Here is a 13,074-nt window from a genome sequence, read left to right as displayed (position 1 = left end):
CAGGGGGAAAGCTTTTCAAGGGGTGAAGCAGTGCTGCAGGTGTCTCTGTCTCTCTTCCTCTCTATCTCCCCCTTACCTCTCATTTTCTGACTGCCTCAAATAAACAGACACAATAAAAAATTAAAAGCAAGGTATCTCTATACCAATGTAGAATACCATTTATCACACCAATGAGGTATATCCTAAAATGAAAAAGTAATTCTAGGGAGCCTGGCAAAATAGCTCACTTGGACAGTGTGTTCTTTACAATATGCACAACCTAGGTTTGAGCCCAGCCCCTATCACAAGGAACCTTTGGTACAGTGGTCTCTTTCACTCTCTCTGCCTTCTCTGCCTCTATCAAAAACATAATCAATTACTTTTTAATCATTTTAAGGCCAGAAAAGTGGCTCAAAAGCAGGGCATCTACCTTGCATGCTTAAGTCCCTGGGTTCAATCCCAACCATCACATAAGATTAACAAAGACAGGAATGAGCGGAAATCCAAAGATGTTGAATTGGTGCTTTGTTCACTCAGAAATAACTGGGCCAGGGAGAAGGCTCAGCAGCTGTACATACAAGAATCCTTGAGTTTGATCACAGGCACTGCATTTAAAGAAGACATACTGGGGGGAGGGGGGACAAGTGATACCACACATAGTTCAAAACATAAGGACAAAGCAAGGATCCCAATGTAGAGCCCTGGTCACTAGAAGCAGTGCATTCATAGTGGCAGCACCAAACCCCAGTGATAGCCTGGAGGTAAAAAAAAAAAAAAAGGAAAGAAAAAGAAAACAAAAAGATACTCTAACTTAATTATAAAAACCAAAAATTCAGGAGTGGGCGGTAGCGCAGCGAGTTAAGCGCACGTGGCACAAAGCGGAAGGACTGGAGTAAGGATCCTGGTTTGAGCCCCCCGCTCCCCACCTGCAGGGGAGTCCCTTCACAGGCGGTGAAGCAGGTCTGCAGGTGTCTTTCTCTCCCCCTCTCTGTCTTCCCCTCCTCTCTCCATTTCTCTCTGTCCTACCCAACAACAATGACATCAACAACAATAATAATAACTACAAGAACAATAAAACAACAAGGACAAAAAAAGGAAATAAATATTTTTTTAAAAATTCGGGGGTGAGGCAGTGGGTTAAAAACACACGGCGCCAGCATAAGGATTCTGGTTCAAGTCCATGGCTCCCCATCTGCAGGGAGTCGCTTCACAAGCAGTGGAGCAGGTCTGCAGGTGTCTATCTTTCTCTTCCCCTCACTGTTGCCCCCTTCTCTCGCCATTTCTCTCTGTCCTATCCAACAATGACGACAGCAAGGACAATAATAATAACAACAATGATAAACAAGGGTAACAAAAGGGAAAAAAATAGCCTCCAGGAGCAGGGGATTCATAAAACAGGCACTGAGCCCCAGAATAACCCTGGAGGCAAAAGAAAAAAGAAAAGAAAAAAAAAAGAGGCAAAAGAAAAAAGAAAAGAAAAAAAAAATCACACCATCTGCTGATTAGACTATGAAAATAATTTCCTTGGTTCATTCTTTCCATAGGTTAGCAATTTTTTTTTTTGCAATTTTTTTTCAATTCGAAAGTTTACTTCTCTCGTATTTTTCCACCTAATTAGCATTTTATAAATTTCATTTCAATACTAATTCAATCAGACTCCAATTTTACTAAAATACTTGACTTATATTTTAACTATAATATTGTTTTACTCATTTGAGACGATTTGTTAATTTCTCATTTGCCTAAAACTGAGCCAGGAAGCCAGCATAATGGTTATTCAAAAGACTTCAACATCTCATACATTACAGTGCACAAGACCCAGGTTCAAGCCCCCACTCCCCACCCAGAGGGGGAAAGCTTCACGAGCAGTGAAACAGGGCTGCAGGTCTCTGTCTCTACCCCTCTCTATCTCCCTCTCCCTTCTCAATTTCTCTTTCTATCCAACAATAAAAATAAATAAATATTAAAATAAAAAATAGACTTTCATGCCTGAGGCTCTGGAGTCCCAGGTTCAATTCCTGTTAATTATAAGCCAGAGCTGAGCAGTGTTCTGGTGGGGAAAAAAATTAGATTTATTTTAAGATTAAAACCACTAAGTATGCAAAAAACTATTTTGTTTGTGTAAGTTTCCTTAGTTATCAGAGTATGTCCATAAAATACAATGTGATGTAAAAATTAAAAATTTCAGAAAGTGCAGGCTGGGAAGTGATAAGTGGATATAGAGCATTGCATACTCAAGCATAAGGTCCTGAGGTTGATCCCCAGCACTGCATGTTCCAGAGCAATGCTCTGGTGTGTCTCTTCTCTCTCTCTCTCTCTCTCTCTCTCTTTCTCCCCCTCCTCCATCATTGGTAAATTTTCTTTTTTTTCCAGAAGACAGCTAATACATCCTTCATATGTACCCTAGCCTTACAGTACACAGCAAAGTACTTACAGCAGAGTACTCCCCACTGTTTATGGCTTCTCTATAAGTAAAAATCCTATGATTACAAAGAAAAAAAAAAAAACTTTTAAGCCCCAATTTAAGATAAAGCCATCACTACTTCAAGTCTTACAAATCAAAATGAGAAGTGAAGCTTTATTTCAGGCATACCTAATTCAGAGGTGGCAATTTCAGGAATAGTGATCCTAACCATGGAGCCATTACTCAGTTCCTAGAAAAAAAAAAAAAATGGATACAAGTCAGAGCAAGTAAACAGTAGTAAAATAAGTAAAGTCCTTTAATGTTTTAAAAGTAGATGATACTGTTAAGACTGACTTTCAAAGCAAAATTCAATAAAATAAACAATATATCTCAAGAAGAAGAGCACAGTCTTCTCAATTTCGGAAACTGAATTTGCTTATTTGCAAAAAAAAAATTAAAATGATTATTTATTTCATAAAGTACCTAATTTTTATACAATCACTATTACCAAAAGCAGATTTAATTTTGATGAAAATTTTAAAAATTGACATCATCACATCAGTATGCAACTGAACTAATTCAACAAGCTTTGTTCCCAATTTTAAATAAAACCACCCCAATTTTCTGTAGTATGGGATTTTTTATTTATTTATTTATTTTTAATCTTTTTTTTTCCTTCCACCAGAGAATTGCTCAGCTCTAGCTTATGGTGGTGGTGCTGGGGTTTGAACCTGGGATCTTAGGTGCCTCAGGCATTAAAGTCTTTATGCATAACCATTATGCTATTTCCCCAATCCCCAATTTTTAAATAATAAAGAAATTTGAAAAGTTAAGCAGAATTATAAAATTTTAAAGAGGACACAAGATTTTAAATACCATGAAAAAGGTCTTAACTTTTCAGACAAAATACTACACTCTGATAAATTAAAAGTAATAGTCATTCTTCTTAGGAAAACTACCCATTCTCATATATACACTTACTAGAGTTACTCTGTTATGGACAGGATCTCTGATAGCATGAATGTAAGTTCCAAGTTGTTGGAAAGTACAATCCTCATTATAGAGAGAGTCATGAAGTTTTGAAGAATCCCTGAGTTCAGGAACTGGAGACAGTAGAACAACCTATAAAAAGTCATAAATATAATAAATATAATTTAAAAAAGAAATTAAAGATTTTAAAAAAGCATTTTATTTCTCATAAGCTTATGGTTTAATTGTACAAAATGAAGGCAGTGCACAATAGAACTTTGTGCTCTAGGTATGATGAAGTTCCATCATTTTAGCCTTGTCAATCTTTGGTTTTTTGGCCCCAGTGTATCTCCACAGCTGTGTAGTGCCATTGACCAGACATTCTGCAAGAACCAACATATTTTGTATTCCTCTAATTCAATATATAGGGTATTTCTAAGTCTTTTGTCAACAATGAGAATCAATCAAGCATAAGATATAGTCATTATACTCCAGTTTGTACTCCAACAACTTCCAGGAAAAATTGAACCCATTGTTCTAAATCTAATTGCATAATCTACTAGAGATGTGGCAAAGTCATTAGCCACTATGTTAATATATACTCTCTCTCTCTTTTTTTTTCTTTGCCTCCAGTTTTTGGAGCTTGGTGCAGGCACTACATATCTACCCCTTCTGGTAGATACATATATTTAGATAGGAGAGAAATTGAGAGAGGATGGAAAGATAGAGAGACACCTGCAGACCACCCAGCCCCTGAGTATATACTCTCCCTATGACCCTCCTTACTAGCATGAAGACACTATTTCTATATTGAAAGAATTCTAAGGAAGTCTGAAGCCAGTTTCTACTTTAAGAGAATGTCTTCTAAATTACACAAAACTCAAGACACTCTTCCAGTTCCCCTTTTGGAAAGTGGTACAAACGGAAAAGAACTTAATACTGCAAGTATTTACAGAAAGAAATTAAGGCCTAGATAGTATGCAAAACAGGGATCAAGCAGTGGAGTACCTGGTAAACAGCACACATTATCATGCCAAGGACCCAAGTTCAAGAACCTGATCCCCACCAAAAAGGGAGGAAGCTGCATGAGCAGTGGGAGCAGTGCTACAGATATCTCTCCTCTCTGCCCCTCTCTGTCTTTGTAATTCTGGTCCTATATCAAAGAAAATATAAGGAAAAATAAAATGGCCAACAAAAGCCACAGAGTCATCATGTAGACATAGAGCCCCACTGATAACCCTGGCGGGTGTGAAGGGGTAGGAAAAACTGACAGAACCAACTTTCACTTTGAAATGGCCTTAAACTTCTGCGCTCTGAAATTTCTCAAATATAAAGTCTCCTCCAAATTTCCTAACAATAAAGAAGGTTAGTCACAAATCTCTGTGCCTGGATCCACATCAGCCCTCCTCAATCCAATCAGCTAACACTCTACTCATTTTCACCTGTTACTTCCCTCTGTTCTCAAGAATCTGTAATGCCCTGGTGACTGCAGTAAATAATAACAATAATAAGCCAGTGTTTTCCTTTTTATAAATAAAAATTTTAAAACAAAAGAGAAAACAATAATAACAAAAAACCTCTTCACTCTTTTTTTTTTGCCTCCAAGGGTTATCACTGGGGCTCAGTGAATCTACTGATGGCCATTTTTTCCATTTTATTGGCTAGAACAGGGAAAAACTGAGAGAGGAGGGGGAGATAGAGAGGGAGAGAGACAGAGAAACACCCACAGACCTGCTTCACCACTTGTAAAGCATCCCCCTGCAAGTGGGGAGCTGGGAACTCAAACCCACATCTTTGCATGGGTCCTGGTGCTTGGCAGAGCATGTGAATAAGAATGTAAATCCCAACTACATAATTTATATTAGGGAGTTGGGCAGTAGCACAGTGGATTAAGTGCACATGATGCAAAGCGCAGGATCCTCATTTGAGCCCCTTGCTTCCCCACTTGCAGGGAGTTGCTTCACAGGCAGTGAAGCAGGTCTGCAGGTGTCTTTTTCTCTCCCTCTCTGTCTTCGCCTCCTCTCTCCATTTCTCTCTGTCCTATCTAACAACAACGACATCAATGGCAACAACTAATAACTACAACAACAATAAAAAAAAACAAGGGCAACAAAAGGGAAAATAAATAAATATTTTTTAAAAACTTATATTGGTTTTATGACCTAAGACAGGCAACCTCTTTGTACTTTTAGTTACTCCTATAAAGCAAGATAATAGTATAGCCCCAATAAAATTGTTCACAGGAAATATATATATATGTATATATATATAGTATATGTGTATATAATACCTAAAATAGAGAGAACTCAAAAATTGAGTTGTTATTATTATTCCACTCCCTACCCTGTCTCACCAGCAGGCTACTTGCACTTTCACTAACATTCATTCCATATATGTGCTGAGTCCTAAACTATACACTGAGAGAGATACAGAAAGGCATAAAGAAATGTTCTGCACTCTCCTTCCTCCATACGTATGTCCATGTGATTGCTCTTTGTCCCAACTAAGGCTTTCCACCTACAGAAAACCTACCAGGTCCAAACCAAGATAGATCTGCCTCTGAAAGAGTCAGAATAATCAGGATGTATTTTGCTATCAGTGAATCTCCTACAGTATATTTTGTTCCGAATTCAGAAATCTTCAAAGTCTAGCTTAAATTATAATTTCTGATGCAAACAGAATACCTGTTCCATCAAAGTAAACTGTGAAATTTCTAGACAGAACAGAATGAATCATTTTCACTACAGCACCTTCAAAAAGTAACTTACCCATTATAAGGGAGGTCAGTATTAATTTACTGAATAATCTGTGTTTAAAACATTTAATTAGGATGAGAGAGATAGCATAATAGTTATGCAAAAAGACTCAGGTCAAGCGCCAGGTGGCGGCACAACCAGTTAAGTGCACATATTACAAAGCTCAAGGACACGGGTTCGAGCCCCCACTCCCCCCTGTGGGGGTGGAGGGCAGAAGCCTTCACAAGGTGGTAAAGCATCAACACAACGATTGCCACTTCAACATGCTCCCAGAGGGATAGAGAATGGGAAAGCTATCAGGGGAGGGGGTGGGATATGGAGATTGGGTGGTGGGAATTGTGCAGAGTTGTACCCCTCCTACCCTACGGATTTGTTAATTTATCCTTTCTTAAATAAAAAATAAATTTTAAAAAAAAAGGTGGTAAAGCAGGTCTGCAGGTGTCTTTTTTTTTCTCTCTCTCTCCGTCTGTACCTCCCCCACCACTCTCAACTTCTCTCTGTCCTATGAAAAGCAAAATAGAAAAAATAAGAGAACAAAAAGGAAAAAAACGGACACCAGGAGCAGTGGCTTTGTAGTGCCGGCACCAATCCCCAGTGATAACGCTGGTGGGAAAAAAAATCTCTTACCTGGGACTTTGAGGTCCCAAGCTTAATTCCCACTACAAGCCAGACCTGAGCAGTGTTCCTATTTTAAAAAACAAAACATTAATTATACAAGTATTACCTAAGCTTCTAATTCTGTTAATTTAATTTATTTTTAAAGAAGTTTATTTGTGTTAGTGGGTAAATATCTCCACCGATAAGAAGGTCAGACTCACATGCCTAAGGTTCCCAGTTCAAGTCCCTACATGACATGTACCATCACATGTACCATGACACCTAGGCTTCCCCGGCTCTCACTCATATGAAAATCTATTAAATGTGAAATATATCTTTTTCTTTTAGTTATTTGCTTTTTTTAAATATTTACTTATTTTTCCTTTTGTTGCTCTTGTTTTTCATTGTTGTTGAAGTTATTGTTGTTGTTATTGATGTTGTCATTGTTAGAAAGGACAGAGAGAAATGGAGAGAGGGGGAGAGAAAGATAGACACCTACAGACCCTCTTCACCACCTGTGAAGCAACTCCCCTGCAGGTGGGGAGCCGGGGACTCGAACCGGGTTCCTTACACCGATCCTTGTGCTTTGCACCATGTGCGCTTATCCCGCGGCGCTACCACCCGACTCCCTATTTGCTTATTTTTAATAAAAGAGAAATCAGAGCTCAGTTCTGGTATATATGTGCTAGGGAACAAACCTCACATATGCAAATCTTATGCTCTATTATCTCCAGTCTACCCAATTCTGTTATTTCTAAAACAGAAGCAAAGTTATTCATGATAAAAGCTAACATTTGACCAAACTTTTTTTTTTTCTTTAATGAAGTGCAGAGACTGAACCTGGGTCTCAAGCATACCAGGCACATACTCTACCAGTTAGGCTCCCTCAACCCTTTTTTTTTTACTGTGATGCTATGATGCAGGGCCTCACATATGCATGATGCCACTGAGCATCCCCTGCACATTTTTTCCAACATTTATTTATAATAGAGAGGAGAGAAGCAAAGATGCCACAGCACCACTCCACTATCTGTGGAACTGCCCAAGTGCCATTCAAAACACGTAGATGTGGTGCCAAGGTTTAGACCCAGGGCTTCATGCCTATCAAGGCATGCACTTTCCCAGATGAGCTGTCTCCATGCCCCTCCTCCTTTTCTTTAATGACAGAAATAATGAGGGGAGAGAGAGAGAGACGACTAAACCACTGTTCCATCATTCGTGGAACTACATGTCTTTGTTTTCACACGTGAAGCCAGGCATCAAACTCAGGGACTCAAACACTTATGCAATGCCCTATTCAACTGGGCCCCTCCTTGATCCCTGACCAAACTTCTTTAAAACTCCTGTCAACAGTTACTTCACTTCTCACCTCATCCAAGGATCCAAGTAGCTTACTAAGAGGCTTAGGAGTACTGACGCTGTCAAGTGGAGTGCTGGGCCGAGGCATCGTGTTGGACATTGACAGAGGAGTTGGCAGCCCAGGGATAAAAACTTTTCCCACCTGTAAGCAGCAAAAAGAGTGGATGAAATACATATTGGTTTTAATGTATATCTATAAATAAAAGTGTTAAAGCCACCGAACACAGCAAAAAAACAAAGAAATTAAAATTTTTCACAATGTAACAAATTTATTCATCATCCAACAATAAATATCTTGGTATGATATCATCCCTTCTCTTATGATTTATTTTCATTACTGAGGCCAGTTTTTATAGAAATATAGTCAAGACATTACGCAAAATTCCAGTTGTATGCATTTTAATACCTTATTAGTAATAAGGACAACAGACACAGTAAGCTTTCAGAAACTATAAGCAGTAATCTAGTTGACTAAGCCTTCACACAGAGAGAAAGAACATGAATGACTTTTGAGATGATAATAAAAATTTTGAGGCTACATAATGCTCAAGAAACAAAATTCTGCAGCCGTGGAGGAGGCCCCAAGTATAACACCTTGCATTCTGTCTATGACACGACATAGGCCACAGTGATGCTGACTCATTCATTATAATAGAATTAATCATTAGAAAACAAGGCAGTCAATCTAATTCAAACTGTGCTCTCTTGTGCTCACTATTTGTCTTCCCTCATAAACTCTATTTTTTTTTTTTCTAACCAGAGCGCTGCTCAGCTCTGGCTTATAGTAGTGTGAGGAATTGAATCTGAGACTTTAGAGGCTCAGAAATGTATCTCTTTGCATAATTATGCTATCTCCCCCACCCCCATAAATTTTTAAGTGCTGCTTCCTCATTAAAATAAAATAAAATAAATCACACATGAATGTATCATTGGTTTAAAAAAATAGAGAGAGACTAAGCAAGCCACAGTAACCATTCCTTACTATAACTATGTATAGGTTTCTCAGGATGAATAACCAAAACTCACATTTATACACAGTGAAATCTCTTGAAAAGACTACAAGGAAATACTATGAACTAAAATACAATTTTAACAACATACACACTTATGTTAATTGTACCAAAAATTCCATAAAATAACAAAAGTTGCCTAAGCCTTAGGATTAGAAAACAAAACCAAGAATGAGCCAGGACATATAGCTTCCTAAAAGCTATCAGAGGGGTCAGGTGGTGGCACACATGTTACAGTGTGCAAGGACCCAGGTTTGAGCCCCTAGTTCCCACCTGAAGGGGGAAAGCTTTGCAAGAGGTGAAGTAGTGCTAAGGTGTCTCTCTCCCTCTCAATCAGCCTCTTCCCTCAATTTCTGGCTGTCTCTATCCAATAAATAAAGATGATCAAAAAATTTAAAAAAATAAATAAATAAAAGCTCCAGGTCATGAAAATGTGGAATAGGCATTAGTTACTACAACAAAATGTCAGCACAGCATTTATAACAAGAATCAAAAGAAAACTCTGAAAGTCATGTTTCCCATCCCCCTCATCAGGGGGTGTGGTTGACAAGCTGAGTTCTTTTATCCCACATTCTTTTTACCCCTCCTCAGCAGAGACTAAGGCCAGGCCTATCCTCCATCTCTGCTCCATAGTAACCAGGGGGCATCATCTACAGCTGGAGAGATTGTGGACAGAGCTCTGCCTTCACAGCTGTGGTGAAGTCGCTCCCCACTTGCAGATGGTGTGCAGCAGTGGGAATTGGGGAGGAGCATGGGCTTTGATCCTTACTCTACAATAACAAGGCTGTATATCTCCCCCTCCGCCTTCTCCACACTGCATTACCTCCCCATCTTGCAATAAGACAGAAGCCTCTCTGTCCCAACTGTGGAGTGAGAGAAGGAATTAAGTACAAGAAAATAGAGAAAAGGGTTCTGTGTGTGTGTGTGTGTGTGTGTGTGTGTGTGAGAGAGAGAGAGAGAGAGAGAGAGAGAGAGAGAGGGAGAGAAATCCTGGACAAGCCTTTGTAACCTGATGCACTAAGAGTCTAGAGAACTAGCCACTGACATATAGCACCAGTTCTGGCATATAACATTCAGTTCTTAGAGTGGCTTCTGGGTAATCACAGTTGAAGTTAACCACAAACTTAATACAAGGGCAGAGACAGAAAAGGGGGGGGGGGGAGACCCATAAAATGCTGCTCTCTATTCTCTCCAGACAAAGCATCATACAAAAAAAAAATGGTCTAACAATGTAGGAAAAATTAGATATACATAGAAAACAGGCAATAATCACCTACTCAAAACAAACACCATGGAAAAAACTGTGCCTCACCCTCCCCAATCCAATCAGCAAAGGGCTAAACTTCCATTCTCACACGGCTGCATCATGGCACCAATTTGGAGAAAACAGTAAAAATAATACTATGGATTAACAAGAATATAAAGAAGCAGTAAGGAGCTGAGGAGACAGCATAGTGGTTATGCAAACAATTTCCATGCCTGAGGTTTTGAGATCTCAAGTTCAAAACCCAGTACTACCATAAGCCAGAGCTAAGCAGTTCTCTGGTAAAAGAAAAAATTTTAAAAAGACATTAAGAATTCTTTTTTTGTTGTTGTTAAGATTTATGTATTTACTAGTAGGGGTAAGGGAGACAACACTAGAGTCTCACTATAACATATGCAATGCCAAGGATCAAACTCAGGACCGCATGCCTGAGACCTCATGAGAGTCCGCTGCTCCATCTACTGCACCAGAGCTGCACACCCTCCCAACTGCACATTAAAAATTCTTAAACGCTACTGAAGGTAAGAAATTAAAAGTAGGGGATAAGCACATGTGGCACAAAGTGCAAGGACCGGTGTAAGAATCCCAGTTCAAGCCCCCGGCTCTCCACCTGCAGGGGTTCGCTTCAAGAGTGGTGAAGCAGGTCTGCAAGTGTCTGTCTTTCTCTCCCCCTCTCTATCTTCCCCTCCTCTCTCGATTTCTCTGTCCTATCCAACAACAATGGCAGCAATAACAACAATAATAACAACAATGATTAAACAACAAGGGCAACAAAAGGGAAAAAATAGCCTCCAGGAGCAGTGAATTCATAGTGCAGGAACTGAGCCCCAGCAATAACCCCAAAGACAAAAATAAATAAATAAATAAATAAATAAATAAATAAATAAATAAACAAACCTCTTTAAAAAAAGAAAAATAGATGTTGCAAATTGGCACAGCTTACACTCTGGAAAACAACCAAATGAGTTGGCCAAATGAATGTCTATAAGGAGACCTATATTATAACTTTACAAACATTTATTAAAGTAAGCAGTAGATAGGTAAAATAGAGTCTTGATATAAATCATACAATGAAAAACTCTTTAACAACAAATAAGTAAACAATAGATATATATCAACATAAATAAGTCTAGTAATAAGATATGTTAAACAAAATAGCCTGGGGAGGCAGGCGGTAGCTCAGCGGGTTAAGCGCACGTGGCACAAAGGGCAAGGACCAGCTAAGGATCCCGGTTCGAGTCCCCGGCTCCCCACCTGCAGGGGAGTCATTTCACAAGCGGTGGAGGCCTGTAGGTGTCTGTCTTTCTCTCCCCCTCTACGTCTTCCCCTCCTCTCTCCATTACTCTCTCTCCTACCCAACAACAACGACAACAACAATAACTACAACAATAAAACAAGGGCAACAAAAGGGAATAAAATAAATAATAATAAAAATCTTTAAAAAAATAGTCTGGCTAGAGAAAACTATATGGCATGGTTTCCTTTATATAGAAATTCAAAAGCAATGTGCAAGGATCCATATTCAAGGCCCCGACTCCCCATCTGCAGGGTGATGCTTCACAAGTGGTGTCTCTGCAGGTGTTTCTCTTTCTCTCCCTCTTGGTTTCCTTCCCCCCCTCTTAATTTCTGTCTTATCCAATAAATTAAAAAAAAAAATAGGAAAAAAGAAGGAAAAAAATGACTTCCAGGAGTGGTAGATTAATACTGCTGTCACCAAGCCCTGGTGACAGAAGGAAAAAAAAAAAAAAGAAGAAGAAATTCAAAAGCAAGTAGAACTAATCAATTTATTCCTTAAAGATACACAAATAATTCCAAAAAAAAAAAAAGAACCTTCCAAAAAAACCTTCCAAAACAAACAAGAGGAGTCATACAGAGAATCTTTGGATTTCCTCATCAATAATACGGGCTAAGACCTCAAACAGATCCCTCTCCCTGTCATCACTGGTCACATCCGTTGGGAACGTCAAAACTACATTGTCTTTTGGCATTACTAGGGTCTCACACCTGTGCAATTCCACCACTCCAAGTAACTTTTTTCACTCAGATAAGAGATAGAGAAGGAAGAGACATAAATGCACTGGAATGTCCCTCAGATTCCCTTTAGCATTCCCCCTTATGGTGCACTAGGGGGCTCAAACCTGGACCATGTACATAGTAAGGAAGGCATCTTACCCAATGAGCTGTTTCTCTAGCCCCCTCAACACTTGATTACTTATAAAGCTTTAGTTAACCTTTTCTCATGTTTAATCTACCTATACTCCTTTATGAAGGTGCCCCAGTTGTGCTGGGCACATAGTACCAACATCTAACAGTGGTGAGTTCTATGCCTCCAGATTAGGACTTACCTAAAATGGCAAATTCACTTTTAACTCTTACAAAAAATCATCTGGCAAATATTATAGAGTAATAATTTTGAAACATCAAACTAAAATGACATAAAGGAAAAAAAAAATTAAAGAAGCACTTACTCGAACCACTCCTGTGTAGAGCACCAGGTTCCCACTGCCTTCCAGGACCAGCATGGTGTCTATTTTCTGAAGAAAGACATAAGTTTTAATTTCCATATCTGTATATTATGAAGTATAATGATTTTCAACTTCTCAAGAAATGTGCCTGCATTTACCTCCACTGGTGCTGCATCTTTCGCTGGTATGTTGGTGACAGAGCCGAAAATGAGCTGGGTTTTGTCATTACTTTCTTGAAATTTGACACAGCTAAATATTAAGATAAAAAATA

The 13,074-nt window shown here is 38.9% G+C and overlaps 1 protein-coding gene across 2 annotated transcripts in view; it reads right to left on the bottom strand.

The window, feature by feature from the left end:
* ANAPC1 (anaphase promoting complex subunit 1) overlaps positions 1-13,074 on the bottom strand; it is a 105,852-nt gene that overhangs the window by 71,702 nt on the left and 21,076 nt on the right. For both annotated transcript variants that reach the window (XM_060187343.1, XM_007532163.3), the window contains exons 12-16: positions 12,962-13,052; positions 12,807-12,872; positions 8,075-8,206; positions 3,365-3,505; positions 2,573-2,633 (exon numbers count right to left, since the gene is read on the bottom strand). In XM_060187343.1, the coding sequence (XP_060043326.1) occupies positions 2,573-2,633; positions 3,365-3,505; positions 8,075-8,206; positions 12,807-12,872; positions 12,962-13,052 (491 nt within the window). The remainder of the gene's footprint in view (positions 1-2,572; positions 2,634-3,364; positions 3,506-8,074; positions 8,207-12,806; positions 12,873-12,961; positions 13,053-13,074) is intronic.

This window comes from Erinaceus europaeus, chromosome 3 (assembly GCF_950295315.1).
Source record: "Erinaceus europaeus chromosome 3, mEriEur2.1, whole genome shotgun sequence".
NCBI lineage: Eukaryota > Metazoa > Chordata > Mammalia > Eulipotyphla > Erinaceidae > Erinaceus > Erinaceus europaeus.
Note: the sequence above shows the minus strand (reverse complement) of the source record. Positions and strands in the feature narration are given on the sequence as shown.